The 26,515-nt window shown below is 49.3% G+C and overlaps 2 protein-coding genes and 1 long non-coding RNA gene across 3 annotated transcripts in view; 1 reads left to right on the top strand and 2 right to left on the bottom strand.

Annotated features, from left to right (window-relative positions):
* Nucleotides 1–9,559, bottom strand: part of SPTBN4 (spectrin beta, non-erythrocytic 4) — a 70,194-nt gene extending 60,635 nt beyond the window's left edge. The window contains exon 1 of the mRNA XM_045785081.2: nucleotides 7,370–9,559. Coding sequence (XP_045641037.2) covers nucleotides 7,370–7,541 — 172 coding nt within the window. The 5' untranslated portion in view covers nucleotides 7,542–9,559. The remainder of the gene's footprint in view (nucleotides 1–7,369) is intronic.
* Nucleotides 9,560–11,162: 1,603 nt separating this feature from the next.
* On the top strand, nucleotides 11,163–24,238 carry BLVRB (biliverdin reductase B). Its single transcript, XM_045785099.2, has 5 exons — nucleotides 11,163–11,338; nucleotides 19,001–19,165; nucleotides 19,302–19,391; nucleotides 20,699–20,827; nucleotides 23,983–24,238. The coding sequence occupies exons 1-5, from the start codon at nucleotides 11,260–11,262 to the stop codon at nucleotides 24,138–24,140; spliced, it is 621 nt and encodes a 206-aa protein (XP_045641055.1). The 5' UTR covers nucleotides 11,163–11,259; the 3' UTR covers nucleotides 24,141–24,238.
* Nucleotides 15,759–26,475, bottom strand: LOC148108268 (uncharacterized). The gene is made up of 2 exons (XR_015728111.1): nucleotides 26,359–26,475; nucleotides 15,759–18,053 (listed from the first exon to the last, which is right to left on the bottom strand). It is a non-coding gene; the product is annotated as an uncharacterized LOC148108268 (long non-coding RNA).
* Nucleotides 26,476–26,515: the final 40 nt, after the last annotated feature.

Raw genomic sequence — 26,515 nt, 5'->3', positions numbered from 1 at the left:
CTCTCTAAACCCCCAACTTGGGAAGCCTCTGACCCCTCACGACTCCCTGCCCTGCCCCAGTCCCTGGGGTGTCCACTGGCCTTGAAGGGTCCCATAACTCTGGCCACACCTCTGTAATTCCTCCCTTCATATAGCTCTCCTCAATTTGACCTCCTTGAGGGGAGCCATCTGCCTCCTGCCGTGACTCTCGCTGGCTCCCATACCCTTGGGTTGTCAAGACTCCAAGCCAGACGACAACTGTCCAACCTCTGCCATCGTGCTCATAGTGAGCTGTCATTTTTTAAATATAACTTTTTAAAAAGACTTTATTTATTTATTTGTCAAAGAGAGAGAGAGGAGAGAGTGAGCACAAACAGGGGGAGCGGCAGGCAGAGGGAGAAGCAGGCTTCCCGCTGAGCAAGGGGCTCCTTTTGGGACTCGATCTTGGGATCATGACCTGAGCCCAAGGCAGAGGCTTAACCGACTGCGCCCCCCAGATGTCCAGTGAGTTGTCATTTATGTATTCTTCTCCACTGTGGTAATCACTAGTCGCAAGCAAAACACATTTCCTCAGAATAAGACTTCAGTGTATTCATATCTTTAATGCACTGAGACTTCCATAGAGCTGAGGAATGACTAACTACTCCTTCACCCATTGCTGGTTAAGGGGAAAGGATATGGTGACACTTAGTATGTCAATGATGTTCGGCTACTGGTCTGAGAAAACTTAGGAAGCTGGAGGATACCAAGTAGTGGTGGAAACGTGGGGACATCATAACCCCATGCTTGCTGGTGGGAGTTATACACCGGAGCAGCCATCTGGGAAGCGACGGGAGTCAAATTAAATTAGGGCATACCCCCATGACACAGCAGTTCTGTCCCTGTGCTTATGTCCCATAAACTTTTCCACACTGGTTTATAAGGAGGATGGGTGAAGTTGTCCAATGCAATGCTATTTGGGGGGTAGGGGTAGGGGCAGGTTGGGGGTTCGAGACAGCCTCATTGTCCATCACTGGGAAAATCGAATATGGTGAGTTCACACCATAGACTCCAAGCAGCAGTTAGGAGCAATACAGTAGATGCCCACAGAGTGAGGTGGCTGAGCCTTTCCTTTGCTCAGATTTTTATTTTATTTTATTTTATTTTATTTTATTTTATTTTATTTTATTATTTTATTTTATTTTATTTTATTTTATTTTATTTTATTTTATTTTATTTTATTTTATTTTATTTTATTTTATTTTATTTTGAGACAGAAGGGGCACAAGTAGGGAGGAGCAGAGGGAGAAGGAAGAGAGAATCCCAAGCAGACTCCATGCTCAACGGGGAGCCCGTCCTGTGGCTCGATCCCACGACCCTGAGATCATGACCCATGCACAAATCCATATACATAGAGCTCTCAGATTTATCATAGTGAAATTGCAGTTCAGTAGGGAAAAAAAAGTCTTTTCAATAAGTGGAACTGAGTTAACTGACTACGTGGCAAAAAAAAAAAAAAAAGAACCCCGACCGACACTCCACACTGTACACAGTAATAAATACAGTTAAATATCAGCTGGCTTATAAATCTAAATGTGAAAGGATAAATAAGACTTCTGGAAGAAAACACCATAAAATATCTCCGTGACCTTCAAGTAGGCAAAGATTTCTTCAGACACCAGGTGTTAGCCACACAGGAAATAATTATTAATGATCAAATGAGACTACATTTAAATTAAGAAACACTGCACATTGGGGAGCCTGGGTGGCTCAGTCAGTTAAGCATCTACCTTTGGCTCGGGTCGTGATCTTGGGGTCCCAGGATTGAGCCCTGTGTCAGGCACCCTGCTCAGCGGAGAGTCTGCCCCTCCCCCTGTTTGTGCTCTCTCTCTCTCTCAAATAAATAAATAAAATCTTAAAAAAAAAAAAAGAAATACTGCTCATCAAGAGGCAACATTAAAAGAATAAAAAGACAAGCCACACGGTGGGAGAAAATATGCACAACACATCTGACAAAGGACTTGTACCCAGGATATATAGGAACTCCTACAAAACAATCAGAAAAAGCCAGGAAAATTAATAGGCAAATAGGCAAAGGACTTGAACAGGCACTTCAAAGAAAGCTATCCAAATAGTCCATACACATATGAAAAGGTGCCCTACCTCATTAGTTGTTATTAGTCACCAGGAAAATGTAAATTAAAACCACAATAGAATGCACATCCATCAGAATGGCTAAAATTAAAAAGACGGACCATGCTAAGGCTTGGATGTACAGGAACCGAATCCCTCATACACAGCTGGTGGGGATATAAAATGACACAAACCAGCAGGTTCCACTGAAGTTAGATATACACTTACCCCCTGATCCCACACTTCCACTCCTGGGTGGAAACGAGCGCTTACACCCACCAAAAACCTGTACTGGAAAGTTTAAAGCAGCAACAAGTTTGTGATAGTTTGAAATACCAGGGATTCTGGGTTTGCAATAGTCTAGCTTGTGATAGCCCTAAACGAGGAGTAACCCAAATGCTCAAGAGGTGAATGGATAAACCATGGCATCTTCACACTGTGCAACAACAAGAAGGAATATCCTACAAAGACAGGTAGACACGGATGAAACTCATCAGACGCAGATGAAACTCATCAGACGCGGATGAAACTCATCAGACGCGGATGAAACTCATCAGACACAAAGGGGTACACCCTTCAGGATTCGATTTATATGAAGTTCAAACACCAGCAAAACCAGCGCGCGCTGTTAGAAGTTAGGATAGTGTTTACTCTTGGGATGTAGTGAGAGAGGCAGCTGGAGGGGGGCTTCTCTGGGGCAGTCCGATTCTGTTTTCTTCTGTGAGAATTGGTTACCAGAGTGGGGGTGCTCACCTGTGGAAATGCTGGACACTCACGGTTTATCTGCCTTTTTGTGTGCATGTAATACTTTAATCAACAGTTAAAATATATGTATGCATGCATGCTAATTAGCAATGCACGTTTTGCAAAATCATCGGCATGCAAAGATAGTAATTTGCATTAACACTATCAGAATGGGGGGGCGCCTGCGTGGCCCAGTCTATTAAGCGACGGACTCTTGATTTCGGCTCAGGTCTTCATCTCAGGGTGGTGAGATCGAGCCCCATGATGGTCTCTGTGTTGAGTGTGGAGCCGGCTTGGGATTCTCTCTCCCTCTCTCTCTGCCCCTTCCCCAACCCCTCTAGAGCGATTGCATGCGCACTCTCTCTCTCTTTAAAAAAATTAAAATAAATAAACAAATAACCTGTTCTTTAAAAGCAAGCATTTAGAATGGTTGCCCATAGTGGAAAAGGCATTGGTGTGAGACGTGGGAATAAAAGACAGTAAGCGAATAGGGGCGCCTGGCTGGCTCAGTCAGTAGAGAACCAGACTCTTGATCTCAGGATTTCAAGTTTCAGCTCCACGTTGGGCGTAGAGATTACTTATTTTAAAATGTTCAAAAGCAAAGAGAATAAGGGACTAGATAAAGAGGAGAGGGTCCTCACATCGACTGATGAGGACAGCAAGCCATACACTGGGGAGCGTAATTAAAGGGGCTCTCTTGAGCATGGGGTCCAGACAATTTTCTCAAACGTGTTCGTACAAAAGCATGTTACTCAGGACTCTGCTCAAAGGTTTGGCCTTAGAGTTTGAGTAGAGAAAAACCATGAGAGAAGTAAGCAAAGGGATGCAAAAGAAAATGCACCCACGATGTAAGGGCTCCGAGCAGCAGCAGCATTTAAACGATACAAACAGCATCCTGGAGTTACTGTTAAGCTGAGCCTTTTTTTTTTTTTTAAGATTTTATTTATTTATTTATTTGAGACAGAGTGAGCATGAGCGGGGTGAAGGGGCAGGGGAGAGAGAGAAGCAGGCTCCCCGTTAAGGGGTGAGCAGGACCCTGGAATCATGACCTGAGCGGAAGGCAGACGCTTCACTGACTGACCACCCAAGCGCCCCAAGCTGAACGTTAACTGGTTTTGCACTTTGGTTCTGGAATCCAATATAACGTGTTTTATTTTTATTTTTTTTTTTAAGATTTTTTATTTATATATGTGACAGACAGACAGCGAGAGAGGGAACACAAGCAGGGGGAGTGGGAGAGGAAGAAGCAGGCTCCTAGCTGAGGAGCCCGATGTGGGACTCGATCCCGGAACGTCGGGATCACGCCCTGAGCCCAAGGCAGACGCTTAACGACTGCGCTACCCAGGCGCCCCTAGTTTTAAAGAACTGTAGGCATAAGAGGTATAAACAGAGCTGTGGGTTTGCTGCATTTAGGAAAAGTATAGATATAATAATTTAAGTAGACACAGGAAGTGTATGAGAATTTTTTTTTCTTACAGGGGATCCCTACATTTCTCTGGACTAGATAGATGTTTACCTGTCTGTGGTATTTGGCACTGATGTTCTGCGAATCAGTGGTTCTCAGATGCGAAGAGTCCTTGATCCCCCGTTACCACATCCCACCTCTGCTTCAAATCTTACCATAGCTCCCCAGTTCCTTCACACATTCATGGTGGCTTATAAGGCCCTCAGGATCTGACTCCCACTGCCTCTTTTCGCATTGTCATTTACTCACTACTTCAGTCTAGCCACTCCCAACTTTTGGAGGTCTTGCAAATGCTGTTCCCTCTGCCTGGAATCCTCTTCCACTCTCCACCCCAGGGCTCACTATTATTCATCACTGGGGGCTCAGCTTCGGTACCTCCTCCTCCAGGAAGCACTCTGACCCTCTGGACTGAATCAGGCACCTCATCTGAGCTTCTGCAGTCCCTGGGCTTCCCCATCCCAGCCCTCTGCCTGTGCCTCACCATCTGGGCCCTGACCACTCAGGGTTGTCATTATCTAACCTTCCCAGTGGCCTGGGAGCCCCGAGGCCTAGCTCAGTCATCATTATGTCCCTCATATTGTCCAGCACGGGGCAGGCACAGAGCGGGCACTGAATAAATATTTTGTGGATGAAATCGTAAATTCTAGAATTCTAAGTTGACGTGGTCCCAAGTTTTTAAGGCTCGAAGAGTCTGAAAGTATGATTTTAAGTGTCCCAAAGTACATTTTATACCGTTCTAGTTTCTCAATCAGAGGAAGCTGGCAATCTGTGAGTTAATATTGGTTCATATTTTGTGGCACATACAGATTTTTTTTTTACTTGGGGAATTGTGGATAAACATCACAGCTAGCAGTTACGGGGCCTACATTTCCCCAAGGCTGGAGCTGGTGACCAGGGCACTGCTTTTCAGCTGACCGCGGCCCCCACCCCCAGTCTACTCTCTCATTCATGTCACCTGCTTCCCAGAGGCCCTTGGGTTGGACACCACTGTTCAACATCTTACAATTATGAAGTTCCAAGAACCTTGGTAGCAAAGATCCCATGATTGTCAAATGTTGAATTACTAAAATTCTTGAGATTCTCAGGGAACTGATTCTGACCTTAGGGTTTTAAGATTTCACGATTACTACAATCTATAGTTTCTGTTCTAACACACCGCGTTCTGGAGATAGTGAAGATCCCAAGGGTCTGATGTTTAAAAAGCTCAGGGCTAATGATTATGAAGTTACACATCTCTGAAGGTTCTCAGGGTCTTTGCTCATAGTTTTGTTTTAAGATTTATTTATTTTATTTATTTTTATTTTTATTTTATTTATATTTTTTAAAGATTTTATTTATTTATTCGACAGAGATAGAGAGAGCCAGTGAGAGAGGGAACACAAGCAGGAGGAGTGGGAGAGGAAGAAGCAGGCTCATAGCAGAGGAGCCTGATGTGGGGCTCGATCCCATAACGCCAGGATCACGCCCTGAGCCGAAGGCAGACGCTTAACCGCTGTGCCACCCAGGCGCCCCCCTATTTTATTTATTTTTAAAGATTTTATTTATTTATTTGTCAGAGAGAGAGAGAGCACAAGTGAGAAGAGCAGCAGGCAGAGGCAGAGAGAGAAGCAGACTCCCAGATTGAGCAGGGAGCCCAACGTGGGACTAGATCCCAGGACCCTGGGATCATGACCTGAGCTGAAGGCAGATGCTTAACCTACTGAGCCACTCAGGTGTCCCATAAGATTTATTATTTATTTGAGAGAGAGTGCGAGCAGGGCGGTGCGGGGATAGAGGGAGGAGCAGAGGGAGACAAGAGACAATCCCAAGCAGACTCCACCTCGAGCACAGATAGCCTGAGGTAGGGCTTGATCCAATGACCCCGAGATCAGGACCTGAACCAAAATCAAGAGTCGGAAGCTTAACCAACTGGGCCATCCAGGTGCCCCTTTGCTCATAGTTTTAACACTGATGATTAAATGCTTCTGAGATTCTAAAGCCCTCTGAATATGAAGTCCTAAAGTTCAAGGGTCTACAATTCCAAAGGTCTAAGTTTCTAAAATTCTGTTACTATACGGTTCTCTCGCCTTTGCTTATATTGTTCTAAAACATCAAAGTAGGGGCGCCTGGGTAGCGCAGCGGTTAGCATCTGCCTTCACGCTCAGGGCATGATCCCAGCGTTCCGGGATCGAGTCCCACATCCGGCTCCTCCGCTGGGAGCCTGCTTCTTCCTCTCACACTCCCCTGCTGTGCTCCCTCTCTCGCTGGCTGTCTCTCTGTCTCATAAATAAATAAATCTTAAAAAAAAAAAAACAACACATCAAAGTAGGGAGAGCAGCCATCTTAGTTGGCCCCAGACTGTGGGTTTCAGGGCTGAAAGCTGGAACGTCCAGTTATTCCACCTCAAAATTCTCAGGATCTGCATTTCTACTCTGAATTTCTAAAGGTTCAGGATTATAAAGCCCCAAGGATCTATGTGTATTAGAGTTTAGGTTTCTAAGGGTTTAAGATCCTGGGGGCGGGGGGAGGGGGTCAATAATTAAAATTTCTAAGGTCTGCGATTATAAAGTTCTGTGTTCTAAGAGTCTCATGTCTAAAGGCCTCAAGTGTGAAGAATCTCTGGGTGTGACATTCCAAGGTCCAAAAATCCAATATGTCAGCATCTTGTGTTTCAAGGAAGTATGCTTATAAAATCCCACATTCCGGAGACTCGACATTTCTAAGATTCTAAGGCAGCACTGCCCCATACAGTATCCACAAGCCACATATGGCTATTTAAATTTAAATTAAATAAAAGAAATACAATTAAAAATTCAGTCTCTCAAGAAAGACCGGCCACATTTCAAGCGCTTACAGCCACAAATACTAGTGGTTAGTGGTTCATATATTGGACATCAGAGACAGAGAACATTTCCCCGTCACTGCGGAATGTTCCATTGGACGGTGCTGGTCTATAGATTCACATGCAAAGTGTCCATGACACTCTTTCACATCCTCCAGGCCACCAAGGTTCTCGAGCGTGGAGGTACACAGACGCCACCCCAGCAGCCCTCTCCCTTCTCCCTCCCACCCCAGCCCTCCTCCAGGTACCTGCCAAGGCCTTGATCCGGGAGCACTCAAAGAGCGAGGCGGCTGCCGTGGAGGCTGCTGTCTGCTCCCGCTCCCAGCCCCGATCAGGACTCTCCCAGCGGGCTGCGGGGTTGTTGTTGTTAGCGGCCGGTAGGCCCTCCATGTTGTCCACCTCCCCCGGTACCTGCGCCATCGGGAAAGGTGAGGCCTGGGGAGGAGCCGAGACACATTAGGACAGAAACAGGGCCTGAGCTCAGGGGTCCCGCTTCTAACAGCGGACTGGCTATAAATCCTGTCTTTCAAGTGGACAGATTACTACTGACAGTCATGTTCGCCCTGACCACTTTATAGGGCTGGTAAAGCATCCGGCTTAGCACCTGGCACAGGGTAGGGGCTGGGCAAACTGTCCCTGTATTATCGTTAGAACGATGACACTGTTATCAGTAGGACTCTAGGATGCAGTAAGAACAAGAATTAACATTTATTGAGCACTTGTGCTGCCCTCAGGACTTTATATGCGTTCTCTTATTTAATTCCCACAAACTTAATTCCCTAAAGATAGGCTAGTATTTGGCCTATTCGACAGAGGAGGAAACTGAGGCCCAAGATCACAAAGCTACTGGGTAGCCAGAGTTCAAATGCAGGTACTGTGATCAGATGATTGCATTAAACAGCCCCAATTCTTCATCCTTAAAACCGCATCCTTGGCTGTATAACTCTCGACCGTTCTTCTACTGTAGGGATGGGAAAATTGGAAGAGTGTCCCCTTGCAACCCTGACTCTGGGTTTGGCCCCATGACTAGCTTTGACCAACAGAATTAATGGAAGTGCTGGCGAATTCTGAGCCTAAAACTCAAGAGACTTTGCATGTTTTTGCTTGATTGTGAGGGTGAGGGAAACACTGTCAGCATAGTCCTGGTCTAAGGCCCCAGTCACTAAAGCCAAGGCCAGCTACAGCAGCCAACAGTCAACACCGCTCCCAACCCCACAACCCAAGATGTGCATAAGCCCAGCTGAGCCCAGAAAAACTGCCCAGCTGAACCCAGCCTGCCACGGACCTCAGACTTGATGGTTAAATAAACACTCAGTGTTTTAAAACACTGAGTTTGGGGGTGGTTCCTTACGCAGCAGCTAACTGACATATTGTCTGATCAAGAGCTAGGCTCTAGACCACTGCCAGATTGCACGTATGAAATTTAAGGGGGTGGGAGACATCAGATACGTCTCCTCCTCCCTCTGGGCCCCGATTCCAAGACTAAGAAAGGAGGGAACTGCGGAGAGATCGATGTCCTTCTCAAAGACTCAGAGAGTCGACAACCCACCAAACTGTAGGAAAGCAGGGTCCAGGTCTTGGTCAGTGTAGTGGAGATTGTCCCTTTTGGTGGACACTCCAAAATCCACTGTTATTCTTCTCTCCTTCCGTGGAAAGCTATAAGTGGGCACATGGCTACTTACCACCTGTGTGACCTTGGCCAGTCACTTCCTCTCTCTAGGCCTCAGTTTGTTCATCTGTAAAATGGTAATGATAACAGTGCCCATTTCCTAGGGATGTTTGTAGATGAAATGAGTTAATAATGCAGGGAACATGGTATCTGGTATATGCAAGCCCTTGATACATGGTCCTTGCTACTATTATTCAACCTCTGGTCACATACCTTAGCAAATCAAAGTGCCTGTGCTTGATTCAGACAGACATGAGTTCAAGCCCTGCTTTATTCCTGCTGTATCTTTAACCCATCTTTAACTTGGCCTCTCTGCCTCAGTTTCCTTGCCTGTTAAATGGTGATCACAACTGTTTCCTCAGTGGAGGATACTTGGGGATGGGGAGGCACTTAGCACTTGGTGAGTGTCAGCCCGCGTTACAGCCCTGGCCATTACACGACTGAATGGAGAAGGAAGGGAGGAGAAGGAGATGGGGGAGAAGGAGACGAGGAGGAGAAGGAAAGAGGTGTCCTGCGGCCCCAGCGAAGGCTCGAGGCTGGGGGTGGGAATCGATGCTTTAACCCTTCCGAGGCCGCGCCTGCCTCTCCCTGCAGTCTAGTCACCGCTCACAAGGAGGGGGCCTGGGAAGGACAAGGCCTGGGTGGAAGACCCGCGCATGGCGCGGAGGCTGGCTGGGCTGAGAGGTGGGGACTCATTCTGCCCTGGACCCTTCCCCTCCTCCAGCCGGGGAGACCCTAGGGGCTCAGGCCATGCTCACAGCGCGCGGGGGAGGGATGCTCGGGCAGGTGGGGAGATGCTGCAGGGAGGGGCTGTCACCCCACACCGCTCACCTGGGCCCGCGGCCGCCGGTGCCGCTGTCCCCGCTGCTCGCAGCGCCCGACCGCCCTCCCTGTCGGCGTTCGGGGCCCGGCCCGGCCCGACCCGGCTCCGCTCGGCCCCGCCGGCCCCGCCGCTCGACCAGATCCGCATGCGCCGCCGCCGCCGCCGCGCCTCCCCCGCTCGCGCGGCCGCCGCGCTCAGCGCGCCCCCGGGACCCCCTCCCGCCCGCGGTCCCCCGCCGCCTCGGCCGCCTGCAGCGCTGGCCCACGCGCGGTCACACACCGAGCCACAGCACTCGCGGGGCCAGAGGTAGCGTCACACACAGCCACGCACCCTCACGGGGTCACACACTCCGACACCGGCACACACACACAGGGTCACATACAGCGTCGCAAACATTACCCACAGCCACACACTCACACAGTATCACCCCCCCACGGGGTCACGCAGAGTCAAACACTCGAACTCAGACGCAGTCACACGCTCACATGAGGTCCCACACTGGCACAGTGCCCGACAGCATCACACGTAGTGACACACTCGAATAGTGCCACTCCCACCCACGCTGTGTCACACACAAGCAGGCATATGTCATACACTGTCGCACACTCCCATGGGGTCACAAGGAGTGTCATATACTCACAGGTCACAGACAGCTTCACAGTCACACAGTGTCATACACTTTTTACACACTCAAACTTGTCACGCCAGTCACACCCTCACATGTCACACACCCTGCACTGTCACACACTCTTACGTCATACAGTCACAAGAGGTCACAAATAGCATCACAACAACAGTTAACACCCACAGCCACACACTCAAATAGGGTCACAGTCACCCATCCTTACATGACACGGGGGGTGTCATACACTGTCACTGTCTAACAGCCACACACTCCCATAAAACACATCTCACACATGTCCCACACCATATCCCCCAGCTTCATGGATGCGTTCAACATCACAGGAGGACACAGTGTCATCCACAGTGGCACCACAAAGTCACAAAAGAACAGCATCAGTGCTTGCCACACGTGGTGTCACACGCAGTCTCATACTGTAACATAGTGCTACACGCTGAGGAGGGCACATGGTGTCATCCACAATCTTGCCCTCCCTTGGGGTTACTCACACAGTCCCACAGAGTCACACGGGCACATATACACACAGTTACAGTGTCACACCCTCCCTCACTTTCTTCCCTTGCAGCTTCCAGAAATCCTTGGGGCACAGTGTGAATCCCAGGTCAGCGTCAGGCCCTAGGAGAGGGGGGCGTGAGCTAGGAGAGGTCGGTGGGCGTGGCCCGACTTTCGCCCCGCCCCCGGCTAGAGCGCAGAGGCGGGGCACCGCGTCCACCCACGCTCCTCCCATTTGGCAAGATAGGGCCACACCTCCCAGTCTAAGTGACAGGCGGAGAGGGCGGTGCTGGGCGGCCTGGAGAGGCCTGCCCCCTACTGTCCCGCCCACCGCGTTCATCCTAGCTAGAGGCGTGGCCGGTTTGGCCCGGAGGCAGGCTGAGGCGTGGCCTTCTGTTCCTGCCCCGCCCCGTCCCTCCCTCCAGAGAAGGACAGAGCGGGCGGCCCAGCAGCCATTCGGTTCCCGCGCGTCGTGCAACTCCGTGGCCTCGCACCCCCACGACTCCGCAGAATGGCCGTCAAGAAGATTGCCATCTTCGGCGCCACGGGCAGGACCGGGCTCACCACCCTGGCGCAGGCGGTGCAAGCAGGCATGAGCTGGGGTGGGCGTGGGACGTCTCAGGGTGCACTTGCAACGCATTAGAAGGGGTTCTTGGGACTCGGGTGAAGCTGGTTGGGCCATCATTGCTTTGCTTTGTGACCTAGTTGCGAAGGGGACAGAAGGGGGGACGCTGTGAGATCCAATTTTATGTGAGTCCAAGGACTGGGAATTGGCCCTGGGAGGTAAGGGGGACTCCAGTGACAGGTTTAAATACAGTGCTCTTACGAAACGTTGTTATTGTAGTTGTGGTGGTTGTTAGCTCACCCAGCGAAGGCTTACTTAGCCAGGCAGTGGCCTGCCTCCCAGCACCTACAGCTCTTCACCAGTGTTAAATCCTCACAGCCCTCATGTGCGGTGAGAACGAGTATCACCTCATTTGACAGAAGAGAAAACTGAGGCCCAGAGAGTGACTTGCCCAATATCAGACAGCTGAAAGTGGTGGCTCTGGGATTTGAACCCAGACTGTGCCCTTAACTGCCAAAAGTCCACCAGCTTCTGGCCTGGGCACCAAGGCTGGAAGTTGAGAAGGCTGGGGGGCCGGTTGCTGTGAGCACCTAATGGAAGGAGAATAGTGGAGACATAATTGAAGACTTGGGCACTGGTCGTGGGAAAGTGGGTGAGAGCTGGAAATTTGCAATTGCCTCAAGAAAGGGGATAAGCAGCCTCCCTGCCTCCACCATCCAGACTTCACCAACCCCCAGCGGAGCCTGGGACTTTCAGATATAGGGCCCCACCCTTGCTGGCCTCAGTGACTCTGAAGATATTGACTATCTGGGTGCCCCAAAGGGATGGAGGCTGCTAGGATCCCACTCTCTGATGTCTCATATGTAGCCCAGCCCACCCTTGGAGGACTTTGCCTGACCGTTCTCATCAGGCCCACGGCTCACCACTGCTTCTCCAAGAAGACCTAGTGAGGATCTTGATTTGTGGGGAGGGGGAAAGAAATTTGCGGATAAGCATTTCTTGGGAAGGAAGTAAGAGGGAGAAGTTGAGAGGTGCTGAGTCACCATGAGGATCTCGATTCCCATGTGACTACCTTACCCTTAATCCTGAATTCCACTGAATTGGGCTTGTCCACCCTGTTGGTCACAATTGGGACTGCACCCCAGGGAATTGAGAGCTGAGGCCTAGGGGAGGCCCTGCCTTCTCACTGTGGCTCTGACAAGTCTCTTCAGAGACACAGCGAGCCTCTGAACCTCACTGTCCCCAACAGAAAAAGAAGAGCTTGATTGAGCTGGGGTTTTATTTATATCGATGATTCTATAGACTGATGCCAGCCTGCCCGCATTCAAATCCCAGCTCTGCCACTTACCACCTGTATAGTCAAATGCCTTGTCATCTGTGTGCCTAGATAGCTGGAAAGTGGGAATAAAACTAGTAATGCTTGTTCCGGGGTGCTTGCAATGATTAAATGAGATAATATATGGAAAATGCGCAGAACCGTGCCCAGTATATACTTGGCGCTCAATAAGCCTTCTTTAGGCCGAGTAAACTCATAGCCGTGTGAACCTGGCTTAGTTGCCTAAAATTGCCTCAATTTCTCCATCTTCAAAATGGGCAGATAATAATACCTTTTATGGTTGTTGCAGTCTGGTTGCTTTTCAAACTGTGGGTCATCGTGAGTTCTGAAATATACTTAATTGGTCATAAAGGAGTCAGTGTATCGCATGTTGAATATTGGTTTTATGAACCTTCTTTCAGTTATATATGCATGGATTTGTATATACTGGGTTAGGCTTTGAAATCCATTTTGTATTGAGGGTTGAGATCAAAAAAGCTTAAAAGGGGCATGATCTCTGCAACTTACTCTCAAATAGTTAGGAAAAAACATTATATATATATGTTTATGTATGAATGTATTTATATACCCACATATACAATTATGTATGCTATATATTACACACACCCAGAAAGATAAAGCAAAAGCAAGCATGAGAATTGAGGTCTTGCAACTTTCCTAGAAGTCTGAATTTCTTTCAAAATAAAAAATTAACAGAAAAATATAAAGTAAGAGATTTGTAAAAAAAAAAAAATTTTTTTTTTGGAAATACCTTACAAACGCTGTTTATTCTAAAGGGTAGAAATCTGTGAATTCTAAAACACTACTGTTTGGTATGGTAGCTGCTAGTCACATGTGGCTATTAAAATTTACATTTAAATGTGGGTTGCATCAAAAAAATTTTTGGAAAAAAATACCATTCATCTGTAGAAAGAGCTTAGCACAGCACTTGGCCTATAAGAAGTTCTCAATAAATGTCACTAATCAGCAAAAATAGAACACTAATGGGCACCCTTGCACTGAGCCTGTGTCGAAGCTCTCACTCCAGGAGAACATTTTCGTTCCCAGGAACACCCAGAATTTACTGGGGTCTGTTTTAACCATAGGTAGTTAAACGATACCCACATTGGCACCCTGGAAGCCCTCGTTGCTCCCTGATGTGTGTGAGTACAACACAGGTTTTGTGTCATTCCCTTACCAAAGGTAGTCACACAGGATAGGAACACTGGGATTTATCGTTTTCATGCTAGAGAGGAAACTGGGGTCCAGTCAGGGAAGGTGTTTCCTGTGGTTCCTCAGCCAGTAAGTGGCAGAGCTGGAACCCAGGTCCATGGGGCAGTAAAGGCTGTGCATTGGTATTTATAAAATGTCAGGGAGATGGTGGCAAATATGACAATGTCCCCAGACCTGCAGGGCCATTGATTTACTCCAGGGCAGCATTAAGTAGGACCGTGACAGAGGACACCCAAGTGGCTAGGGGCCTGGGAAAAGGATAAAGGGTGCTCCTGGCAGAGGGGACAGCATGTGCAAAGGCCAGGAGGCAGGAAACGACATGATGTATTTGAGGAACTAAAGGAGGTGCAGTGGGTGAAGAGGGCAAGTGGCTCTAGCACAGCCTGGAAGGCCGTCGTGAGGAGCATAGTCTTTATCTCAGCGCACTGAGGGGAGGGGAGTCATGGCAGGGATATGAGCAGGAGGGCACTCCAGTATAACTCTCTGGCTCTGTCTGGCTGCCATGTGGAATACGGATGGGAGGGGGTGAGACAGGGGCCAGGAGTCCAGGGAGGCCTAGACCAGGACAGGAAATAACATTCTTTTTGTTTGTTTGTTTGTTTTTTTAAAGATTTTATTTATTTATTAGACAGAGAGAGACAGCCAGCGAGAGAGGGAACACAAGCAGGGGGAGGGGGAGAGGAAGAAGCAGGCTCATAGCGGAAGAGCCCGATGTGGGGCTCGATCCCGTAACGCCGGGATCACGCCCTGAGCCGAAGGCAGACGCTCAACCGCTGTGCCACCCAGGCGCCCCTGTTTGTTTGTTTTTTAAAGACAGGTTTTGTTTGTTTGTTTGTTTTAAGATTTTATTTATTTCTTTGACACAGAGAGAGAGAGAGAGAGAGAGCACGCACAAGCAGGGGGAGCAGCAGAAGGAGAGGGAGAATCAGGCGCCCTGCTGAGCAGGGAGCCTGATGCAGGGCTCAATCCCAGGACCCTGAGATCATGACCTGAGCTGAAGGCAGACTCTTAACTGACTGAGCCCCCCAAGTCCCCAGGAAATAACATTCTGAGATGATTAAAAAGCATAATAACAGCCAACACCCATATATCATTCGTTCCTGTGCCAGGCAGTCCCCTAAACTTCATTTGTTTGTCTTAGTCTTATACTTTTTATAACAGCTTTGTTTTGTTAAGATTTCATTCACATCCCGTATAATTCACCCACTTAGAGTATACAACTTAGTGCTTTTTGGCCTAATCACAGAGTTGTGCAGACATCATCCCAATTAATTTAGAACATTTTCATCACCCCCAAAAGAAATCCCTAGGAGTCACACCCCCGCCCCCCATTTTTCTTCTCAACCCTTCCCCCAGCTGTGGGCAACTGCTCATCTACTTTCTGTTTGTACAGATTTGCCTGTTCTGGACATTTCATGTAAAGGGAATCCTACGCTACATGGTTCTTTGTGCCTGGTTTCTTTCACTTAGCAAAAACAATTTTTCAAGGTGTATCTATGTTGTAGCAGGTATCAGTATGTCCTTTCTTTCTGTTGCTGGATACTGTTAGGTACATTGGATAGACCACATTTTATTTATCCATGCAGTTGATGGGCATTGGGTTGTTTCCATTTGGGGCTATTATGAATATGCCTCTGTGGACTTTCATGTACAAGTTTTTGTGTGAACATATGTCTTAATTTCTCTTGGGCATATAGGTAGGAGTGGAAAGGCTGAGTCATATGGTAACTCCATGTTTATCCTTTTGAGGAACTACCAGACTGTTTTCCAAAGCGGCTGCATCATTCAACACACCCATTAGTAGTGTATGAGGGTTTCAATGCCTGCATGTGCACCAACATTTAAGGTCTGTCTTTTTATCACCCATTCTAGTGGGTGTGAAGTTGTATATTGTGGGTTTTTTTTTTTTTAAGATTTTTTATTTATTTATTTGACAGAGAGAGAGACAGCCAGCGAGAGAGGGAACACAAGCAGGGGGAGTGGGAGAGGAAGAAGCAGGCTCATAGTGGAGGAGCCTGATGTGGGGCTCGATCCCACAACGCCGGGATCACGCCCTGAGCCGAAGGCAGACGCTTAACCGCTGTGCCACCCAGGCGCCCCTGTATATTGTGGTTTTGATTTACATTTTCCCGATGACCAATGGTGTTGAGTATCTTTCCGCGTATTTGATTGGCCATTTGTGTTATCTTCCTTGGAGAAGTCTCTATTCAGATATTTTGCCCAATTTTTAATTGGGTTATTTATCTTTTTATTTCTGAGTTGTAGGAGTTCTTTACGTATTCTAAATACAAGTACCTTATCAGATGTATGACTGGCAAAAGTTTCTTCCCATTCTATGAATTATCTTTTCACTTTCTTGATGGTGTCCTTGCATCACACGTTAATTTTGATGATGTCAGTGTGTCTATGTTTTCCTTTGTTGCTTGCGTTTTTCATGTCATAGCTAGGAAACGGTTGCCTAATCCAAAGTCACAAAGACTTATACCTATGTTTTTTTCTAAAATTTTTTATGGTTTTAGCTCTTACATTCAGGTCTTTGATCATTTTGAGTTAATTTTCATATATGGTGTGAGGTAGGGATCTGACTTCATTCTCTTTACAGGTGGATATCCAGTTGCCCCAGCACCATTTGTTGAAAAGACCATTCTTTCCTCCCATTGAATTGTCCTGGTACACTTGCCAAAAATCAACTGACCACATTAAACCTTTAGATACGTTATTTAAATCTACATTAACCCTTTAAGGTAGAGACTATTATTAGTGTCGCTTTATAAATGAAGGCCCTAAGGCCAAGAGAGGCTAAGTGACTTGCCCGTTGTCATACAGGTAGTGGTGGGGCTGCAATTCAAACCCAGGGTTACTTTGAGCATTAAATGAATTAATATATGTAAAGTGTTGTATAAATATTATCCTTCTTATCATCATCATTGCCCCAGAATGTTCAAATCTCCCACCATCTGTTTTTTTTTTTTTTAACATTTCAGGGTTTTTTTTCTTTTTATTATTTTTTAAGATTTTCTTTATTTTTTTCCTTCTTTTTTTTAAAGATTTTATTTATTTGTCAGAGAGAGAGAGAACACAAGCAGGGGGAGCAGCAGGCAGAGGTAGAGGGAGAAGCAGACTCCCTGCTGAGCAGGGAGCCTGACGTAGGGCTCGATCCCAGGACCCTGGAATTATGACCTGAGCTGAAGGCAGACGCTTAACCAACTGAGCCACCCAGGCGCCCCTCCGTTGCATTTCTGTTTCAAACATGCACAAAACATCCTCTCCCCAGCATCCAGTGATGTCTGACACACGGTGACTTCTCAGTGGTCGTAGTAACACCTGTTCTTTGCATGCCGCTGCTCTATAAACTCTCACTAGGGTTACAGGCAGGTCTGCGGGGAGGTCAAAGGCCTTCCTCAAATAGGCTATGGGGTTGGGCAGTGAGGTCTGTGGTGACGCACCAGCATGCAGAGCCAGGACTTGGGGTACCTGTCCTTGTCCCAGCTGTCCGGCATGGCAGCAGTGCGGGGAGGGGGCTCTGCTGTCCCACGTGCGACCCTCTCCCGTCATTTGTTTTTGAAATACATGATGACAGAACTGGAATAATTTTGTTGGTTTTCCTCTTCTCATTTTCCGAATAATGAATTACTCCTCCCATAGCTGTCCGTGATGACCCATGAGGTTTCTTTGTTAGTATCATTATGAACTCACAGATTTTTAAGTATTTCATGTGTTTCAATTCTTCGTCATCAATATTCTTTTGGACAAATCATATTGTCCCTGATTTTTCTAGTGAGAATCCCTTGGAGTGGCTTCTGTGTCCTTTCAATATGGCGCCTCATTTGTTAGGCACTGCCTTAGTAGCTGATGGTACAAGATATTCCATGCTCGTCTTGTCCTTTCCCTGCCCCAGGCCTGCAATCAGCCCTTCCTCGAAGGAGCTCTGGATCACTTACCACAAGAATGATATTTAGAGGCTGTCGTAGTCAGCTCGGGCCGCGGGCCGCTATAACAAAACACTGTAGACTGGTGGCTAAAACAAGGGATGTTTACTTCTCATAGTTCTGGAGACTGAGAAGTCCAAGAGCTCAATAGATTTGGCTTCTGGCAAGGACCCTCTTCCTGGATTGCAGACAGCTGTGTTCTTGCTGTGCTCTCACCTGGTGAAGAGACAGCACTGGTCTCTCTTCCTCTTCTTCTTCTTCTTCTTTTTTTTTTAAGATTTTATTTATTTGAGAGAGAGAGTGAGAGAGAGGGGGGAGGGGGAGGGGCAGAGAGAGAGAGAGAAAGAGAGAGTCTCAAGCAGAACCCACGATGAGCGTGGAGCCCAATGCAGGGCTCGATCCCATAACCCAGAGATCATGACCTGAGCCGAAATTAAGAGTTAGATGCTTAACTGACCAAGACACCCAGGCGCCTCTCTTCCTCTTCTTATAAGGACACTAATCCCATCATGGGACCCCCACCATCACTTCATCAAAACCTAATTACCTCCCAAAGGCCCCATCTCCAAATACCATTGTATTGGAGGTTAGGGTTTTAGCATATGAATTTGGTGGGGGGTGGGGGGCATAAACATTTAGTCCCTAACGGAGACCACAGTTAATACTTTTTTTATATCATCATTTCCATACACCCAAACAGTAACATCCTTTGCCATTGTTTAGAACAAAGGAAGAAATATATTTGTTGTGAACTTTAAAATGGGCATGTATCTGTGGGGACACAGAGTCACTCAAAATTCTGTGGGAGGGGACATACCAAGGTGATGTTCACAATCGTTAATGACCACTTAGACCAGGCCCAGTCCTTCAGAAGTAAGCCTGGGCGACCAATCCTAGCATTGGGCAACCTTTGGGCAACTCATGGTTTGCTCTGTACCTCACTTTCCTCTAGGACCATGGATGGGGGGTATAGACAGTGTGATCAGGCTTTAACCCTTTAGTTGCTGGAGAGTGGAGAAGTCTGGGGAGTGCTGGGGGAGGCCCTTGGAGGCAGGTTGTTTATAAACTGGAATGAAGGTATTGTCCCATCACAGGGGACCTGGGGGGTGGATTTGGGGGTTTGTGGCACCCTCTTGGACCCAGCCCCTGGAGCCTGGGGTGCCAGCCCACAAACCCACTGATGTGCCTCTCTGCCCTTCTTTGCCCACAGGTTATGAGGTGACAGTGCTGGTGAGAGACGCCTCCAGGCTGCCCCCAGAGGGGCCCCAGCCGGCCCACGTGGTGGTGGGTGACGTTCTGCAGGCGGCCGATGTAGACAAGACCGTAGCTGGGCAGGATGCCATCATCGTGCTGCTGGGCACCCGCAATGACCTCAGTACTGGGCCCCCCCTCTGCCCACGGCCCACCCCTGGGCCTCGGCCCCCAGCACCACCCCCGCCCCCGGCCCCACCCCTGCCACCCCCACCACCACCGCCGCCTGCTAGTGACAGCCACTCTCTGTCCCCTCTAAGGTCCTACCACAGTTATGTCCGAGGGCGCCCGGAACATTGTGGCGGCCATGAAGGCCCATGGCGTGGACAAGGTCGTGGCCTGCACCTCGGGTGGGTGGCGGGGTCTTAAGGATGGGGCTGAAGGGTGGGGGGTAGGTACTGGACAGGCAGCCAAGGGACTTCTGCAAGGTGGCATTGGAGCTATCCCAAATTACTGTGCATTTATTGGGCACTAACTCTGTGCATGAACCTTGTGGGGGTGATGCTGGGGACACAGTGGTGACCAGTAGAGCCCCAGGCCCTATACTCATGGGTCTCATAGATGAGACCGAAGTGGTGAACAGACCCATCATCGCACAGTGATAGGCCAGAGTAGTCAGCACCAAGATGGAGGAACACAGAGGGCTCAGGGGCAGAACAGAAGCCCCAAGGTGGCAGCTGACCAGCCCGAGAGAGGGGCAGAGAGCGCCTCCTACAGGAAGGACAGAGCCAGGCATACACAGACCAGGTCTCTACCCTCGCGGAGCTCCCCACTTACGAGGAGAGGGACATTAAACAACTGGTTGCCTCGAATAATCCAAAAGACAGGGTACAGGATTCATAACAGGCACAGTTCATGCTGACAGCATTTACGGAGCACTTACCGTGCGCTAGACGCCATCTGAGTGCCTTAGGGATGAATGCCACTTAATCCTCACAAAATTGAGTATGTATGCTCACAGCGGCACATAGTAGGCGCTCAGTTGATAGTTGCTGTTCTTCCATACAATGCAACCCTTTATGGAAGGCAGCGGAGGCACAGGGAGGGAGGCAGGGAGGCCCACCAGCTGACCCGTGTTCACACAGCCCGTGCTGGCAGACCAGGCTGTCTTGTCTCCACGGTCTGCATGCCTTGCCTCTGTGTATCATCCTCCCCAGTTAGGGAAGCGAACTGAGGGAGGGCAGAAGGGTCAGCAGCTGCGAAGGCTCTGAGGTGGGAGTGTGGCTGGGGCAGAGTGTGAAAGGGAGAGTATCGGGCGCCGAGGTCAGGGGGCTGATGGTGCCACATCTGGTGGGGCTCTGATGGGGACCCTGCTTTCACCCTGAGTGAGATGAAGCCACAGATGAGCTCTGACCCTCTGGCTGTGTACAGGCCCCATCTGGCTGCATGTGGGGAACAGATTGTGGGGGTAGAGGCAGGCGGACCCGGGAGGAGGCGGCTGCACGGTCCAGATAGGAGGTAACTGGACAAGAGCAGGTGGGGAGAGAAGTGGTCAGGACTTCTGTGGTGGTCAGAAAGACAGGAGGCTGGGACAACTGGAAGGCTGTAGAGAGCCCCTGTGGGGTTTTGTCCTGGCATAAGGCCGGCAGGCTATGTGGCCTGGCCAGTCTGTCCTCAAGCTTTGGCTCACTGTGCCCTGTGTCCCCCCCCCCCCCAGCCTTCCTTCTGTGGGACCCGACCAAGGTGCCCCCACGACTGCAGGATGTGACTGATGACCACATCCGGATGCACAAGGTGCTGCAGGAATCGGGCTTGAAGTACGTGGCCGTGATGCCACCACACATAGGTGAGTGGGGCTGGGACCTGGCAGGGTCGCCACCAGCCTGCCCCCTCCTGTCCACTGGAGAGATCTGTCAGGCCTTCCCCGGCCAGTCTAAAATTGCAGACCTTCCCCTTACACTTTCTCTTCTCTTTCTTGCTTGATTTGGTCTCCTTTCTGATACCCTTTCGGCTCTCTGTTGAACCAACCACCTCAAATTTACAAATGTAAAACAACAACCCTTATTTATTATTATTATTATTACTACTACTACTACTACTATTATTATTAGAAGTGAGTTACTGGAGCTAGCCCATATTCAAGGGAAGGGGACTTACCTTTCACCACACCGCGTGTCATTCCTTTCTTTATCCTATTTAGTGTGGGTCTCTATCACTAGAATGTCAACTCTTCGAAGGCCCGGATTTTGTCTTGTTTTGATCACAGCTGTGATCAGTGCCCAGAACAGGGCCGAAAATATAGCAGATGCTCAGTAAACATTTGCGGGATGAACTAATCCAGGGGAACCACACGTCCCAGTGGCATTGTGGAGAGGCTCAGTAAACTACACCTACGTCCTCTTTTCCTCTCCCACGTCTGGAATCCTCCTTGAGAGACACACAGAGTCAGACACGGGGAGACATTCATTCGTTCATTCATTCATTCATTCATTCATTCAATGAATGTCTCTTGCATACAGAGCGCGTGCCCTTACAGGCCCTGGTGACACCGTCTGCTCTCAAGAGGCTCACATTTCTGGCAAGGAGACAAGGAAGCTAGATGCTCTTCCTGTTAGGTGTGCTGTGGGGAACGGAGAAATGCTCAAGCACAGAGAAGGGAGTAATGGGGAGCCGTTTATGGAGCACAGACTCCGTAAAGCGATGGCTTCACACAGCAAGGGAAGGAGGCAGGTGAATGCCCGTGGAAGGGAGGACTGGGATGAGGGAACAGCAGCGCAGAAGCCCAAAGGCCCAAAGGCCAGACCCTTGTATCTCCTTCACAGTTGTCTGCTCACTACAAGAGCAGTTCTTTTTTTTCTTTTTTAAAAATTTTATTTATTTATTTGAGAGAGAGAGAGAGCATGCATAAGTCGGGGAGGGGGCAGAGGAAGAAGCAGAATCGCCGCTGAGCAGGGCACCCGATACAGGGCTCGATCCCAGGACCCCAAGATCATGACCTGAGCTGAAGGCAGACGCTTCACTGACTGAGCCAGCCAGGCGCCCCTGCTCTGAGCAGTTCTGCTTTGCCCTCTGCCTCTGGGGGCCCCTGACAGGAGGAGGCCTGCATACCTTCTAGAGGGTCAAATAAGGCTCAGTGTTTAGGTTCAGTTCAGAGCCCTATTGGGACCAGAATCCTAACTTGAATCGGCAGCAGGGAGGCTGCGGGGTGCAGAAGCTGGGTAAAAATATGAGCCCCAGCACCGTGTGGACTTCAGGCCCGTAGCCTCTGAGCCTTGGTTTTGTCATCTCTGAACAGAACGCATATTACTTCTTGACCTACTGGGTTTGAAGTGAAGCCCAGAGACATCATGCCTAAAAATTCTTTAACACAGAGTACCTTTCTAAAAAAAGGGAGGGGGCACCTGGGTGGCTCAGTCGGTTAAGCATCTACCTTCAGCTCAGGTCATGATCCCAGGGTTCTGGGATCGAGCCCCGCATCAGGCTCCCTGCTCAGCGGGGAGTCTGCTTCTCCCTCTCCCTCTGCACCCTCTCTCCGCTCATGCTCTCTCTCAAATAAGTAAATAAAATCTTAAAAAAGAAAACGAAAAACAACACAGAGTACCTTTCTTCGGTTTCTTTTTTTTTTTTCTTTTTTTTTTGTAGTATGTGTGTAAAAACTTTGAAACCTCCAGAAAAGTTGAAGAAATTAAAGGTTTATGAATATCCATAAACCTTTCATCTAGATTCAATTAACACTTTGCCCTGTTTGCTTTACTTTTTATGCATGCCTCTAATGGGTACATGTGAATACATGTGGAGTATATATATTTTTTAATAGTACGTGTATATATATGTTTTTTTAATTTTTTTTTTGGCTGAACCATTTGAGAGTAAGGAGCAGACATCATCACACTTCATTCCTAGAACCTCAATAGGCATCTCCCAAGAAGAAACATCTTTGGGAATGACCCACACTACCATTATTGCACCAAGGGAATGGACGTTAACTCTATCACGACATTTAGTGTCCATTTCATATTCAAATTTCTCCAATCATCAAAAAATACTGGGATGCCTCGCTGGCTCAGTTGGAAGAGTTGCAACTGTTGATCTCGGGGTCGTGGGTTCAAGCCCCACATTGGGTATAGAGATTACTTAATAAAATCCTTAAAATGTCCCCTCCCTGCAAAATCAGGATCCGATCAAGGATCATGGGTGTGTTTAGTTGCCATGTCCCCTTGAATCTGGACCAATTCTCCATCTCTCTTTTTAAAAATATGGCTCATAAAATTAACCAAGCCAGGTGTCTTTCTAAATATCCCATGTTCTGGATTTCTCTGCTTCTTTTCTCTCAGGCTCAGATTAGACACCATTGGCAGGAATGCCACCTGGGTGAGGGTGTTGTGTTTCCTACTGCACACGATTCCAGGTTGCCCCTGCACCAGGAGCTGCATTCAATCCCTCAGTTAAGTTCGTCGCTGTCAGAGATTTCTAATTATCATAATGCAGCCAACAGATGCCCTCCTAACGGCCAAGTTATACCTCCAGATGGAAGGACCCAGAGCAAATCTAGCCTTTGCCACTGGGAAGTCACCCTTTGCAACCCTGGGAAGTGACTTTCTCTCTTGCAGATCCAGTTTGCCCATCTGTAACCTTGAGTTACTCATCGTTCCTAGTCTAGTCCCACTTTGTTTCTCTCCCTGTAACATACTACCTATTTTACACCTGGATTTGTTGCCTTTTCCCAGAGAACTTCTGCATGCAAGGGGCAGGGGTTCTTATCTGCTTTGTCCCTTGCTGGGTGCCCAGCCCCTGACACCTCATAGACCATCAATAAGGATTTGTCGAATGAATGAAGTAAGGGGTATAGACTGGCGTCCTGCACATTTGTAAGGGTTTCATACATCGTTGACTCTTACACCCTCTGGGCTGGGCATGCTGTAAACACCCTGGAATGGTCACATGCTGTGGGAAGGGGAAAGGACATGGGCTTCACCCATCCCGTGTGTCCTTACCTTGCAGGAGACCAGCCGCTGACGGGGGCCTACACGGTGACCCTGGATGGACGAGGGCCCTCCAGGGTCATCTCCAAACATGACCTGGGCCACTTCATGCTGAGCTGCCTCACCACCGATAAGTACGACGGGCACAACACCTACCCCTCCCACCAGTACGAATAGGGCTCTGACCCTGTCCGGGAGGACAGCATTCTGGAAAATGGAGAACAGAGGAAAGGAGTAAATAAATCTTGAGCCAAGAGCTTCAAATGATTCTAGAAGACCCGACTCTGCGACTTTTCCTCTGTCTGGCTTTGTCTGGGTGGTTCAGGGTCTCTATCTGCGTCTGTGGAAGGTTTTCATTCACTTCCTTGTCCGGCCCTGTGCTAGAGACCAGATGAGGACTGTGAGGACCCAGGGATGCCCTTAGCTTCACAGATCTCACACTCCAGTAAGGAAGACGCCCCCGGTCCTAGAGAGTGACAACCCAGAGTGGCCACAGCTCTGAAGGAGGAAGCCCAGAGGGCTGAGAGAACTGCCTGACCCAGCGTGGGGAGCAAACAAGTTAATAATACTTAGCTCGGAAGGGAGGAGTGATTGACGCCAGGAGGCTGTTACGTGGAAGCCAAACTGCAGAATCATTGTAAAAAGCTTGAGCTTTATTCTGAGGTTCTGTGCAGGGAATGGAGCAGGAGAGAGGCGGGGAGGGGGCAGTCAGGTTTGTGTTTTATAAAGCTGCCCTTGGCTGCTGGGTCAATGTGGATCAGAAGCCTGCTAGAGGCTGGAGCCCTAGGGTACCAAGACAGAGGTCTTGAGTGGGGCAAGAGAGTGGGCGTGAGCAGAGTGGAAGTCCATGATGGGGGAGGGAGGGAGAGAATCCAGGAAGAAGCACAGAGCTAGAACCTGGAGACAGGGTTACAGTGGGGCCACTCTGAGACAGGGGCCCTAGAAGAGGGGCAGGTTTGGGAGGGGGAGGGGGAAGAATGACCCCTCCAATCGTGTCCCTCTTTGATATCTACTGTCCCCTGCCCATGTTCCCCAGAGACACCTTTCCCAGTGAGCCACTCCTCTCTCCCTACTTCCAGCCTCCCCCACCTACCCAACACCTTTTCCCTTTCCCCTGGCGGGGGGGGGGGGGGGGGGGGGACACACACACACAAAATCCATTCCATTCCTATATTGTTTCTGCAAGCAGCAGGATGACTGGTTGACAAATTCCAACCGATGACAACTGGCCCGAAGAGCCTTAAGCCTCCCTTCCCAGGGGTCACCTGGAGAAAACTGTCTCCCCCCCCCACCCCACCCCCGCCCTTGGTGAAACTTGTGGGGGTGGGGCACTACTGGTTCAGGCTTTCAAGGCACTAGCACTGTGGTTTGTTGTTGTTATTGTTGTTTTTTCTCTGCCCTCTTTCTCTTTCTGTCGTGTTGGGCATTTACAAAACTTTCACTGGGTGCCTTCTTTGTGTCCAGCCATGTGCTAGGTGATGCTATGGACCAAGCACTGGGTGACCGAGATAACCTTGGTTGGTACCTGCCCTCCAGGGGCCCACAGTCCCGACCGCAACTGCACATGGCCAGGAATGGGAGGCAAGGGCAGAGGGGTCAGGGCCAGGACGGGGGAAGCCCAGGACACCATGGCATCCCAGAATAGTGCCTAACCCACTGGGGAGCATCAAGGGAGAGCTTCTGAGAGGAGGAAACTTTTGAGAGGAGTTCCCGTGAGAGGCAGCCTGGGAAATGAAAGTGTATTTTCACGATGGGGAAACAAGTTTGAAGAACCAGAGGCTCTTCATTGTCATTTTTCAGTACTTGCTAGGGTTCCTAAAACACTGGGGATAAGGCAGGGAAGAAGACAGACAAAAATCTCAGCGTTTATGGTGGTGGCGGGCACGCGAAGTCATTTTGGAAAAACTGAAAGTCTATCAGTGTGGCCAGATCACGGGGAGCAAGGAGGAGTGTGCAGCAGGCCAAACCGTGAAAGGCTTTGTGGCAAAAAGGGAGGAGCTGGGACTTTGTCCCCAGGGCAGTGGAGAGCAAGGAATGCGTTCCCAGCAATGGAGGTGCCATCCCGCGTGAGAGAGGAAGGATGGGGCGCCGGGGGGTGCAGGAGAGACCACCACAGGACAGGCTGAGAAGTCCTGAGGATTTAGAAAGGGCCCGCGGGGCACAGAGTATGGGGGCAGGAAGACAGGAACTGGGGGGCGATCTCCCAGGCACCGTAGGCCGCGCCGAACCATTGGCTGGTCTTCAGCTGCGTCATCCTCCGCCCTGCAGCGTCCGCCCTCGGAACCCCGGGGGCGCGGCCTCCGCCAGGGGCTCAGCCCCGCCCCGCGCCCGGAAAGCGGGGTGGAGAGGAGCGTGCCAAGCGGCCTCGCCCCCCCCGCCCCGACGGGGTCCTCACCTGGTATAAAGGGATCGCCGAGAGCAATGCTGACGATTTTGGAGCGAGATCAGTGGCTGAGTTGAAGGAAACGGTTCTGACGTCCTCGCCACCCTCCACCCTAGACACGGGGCCCCGCCCCCGGGCGAGTCGGAATCCTTTAAAAGGTCCGGGGTGT

Source organism: Ursus americanus, chromosome 21 (assembly GCF_024610735.1).
Source record: "Ursus americanus isolate L20-20 chromosome 21, mUrsAme1.1.p, whole genome shotgun sequence".
Lineage (NCBI taxonomy): Eukaryota > Metazoa > Chordata > Mammalia > Carnivora > Ursidae > Ursus > Ursus americanus.
This window is presented reverse-complemented; position numbering and strand designations above follow the sequence as displayed.

Bases quoted from the DNA above. Each gene is read 5' to 3' on its own strand.
- BLVRB (XM_045785099.2), top strand. From the start codon at position 11,260: ATGGCCGTCAAGAAGATTGCCATCTTCGGCGCCACGGGCAGGACCGGG. The intron at 19,392-20,698 runs GTGGGTGGCGGG...CCCCCCCCCCAG, and splicing joins GGTCGTGGCCTGCACCTCGG to CCTTCCTTCTGTGGGACCCG. The intron at 20,828-23,982 runs GTGAGTGGGGCT...CTTACCTTGCAG, and splicing joins CGTGATGCCACCACACATAG to GAGACCAGCCGCTGACGGGG.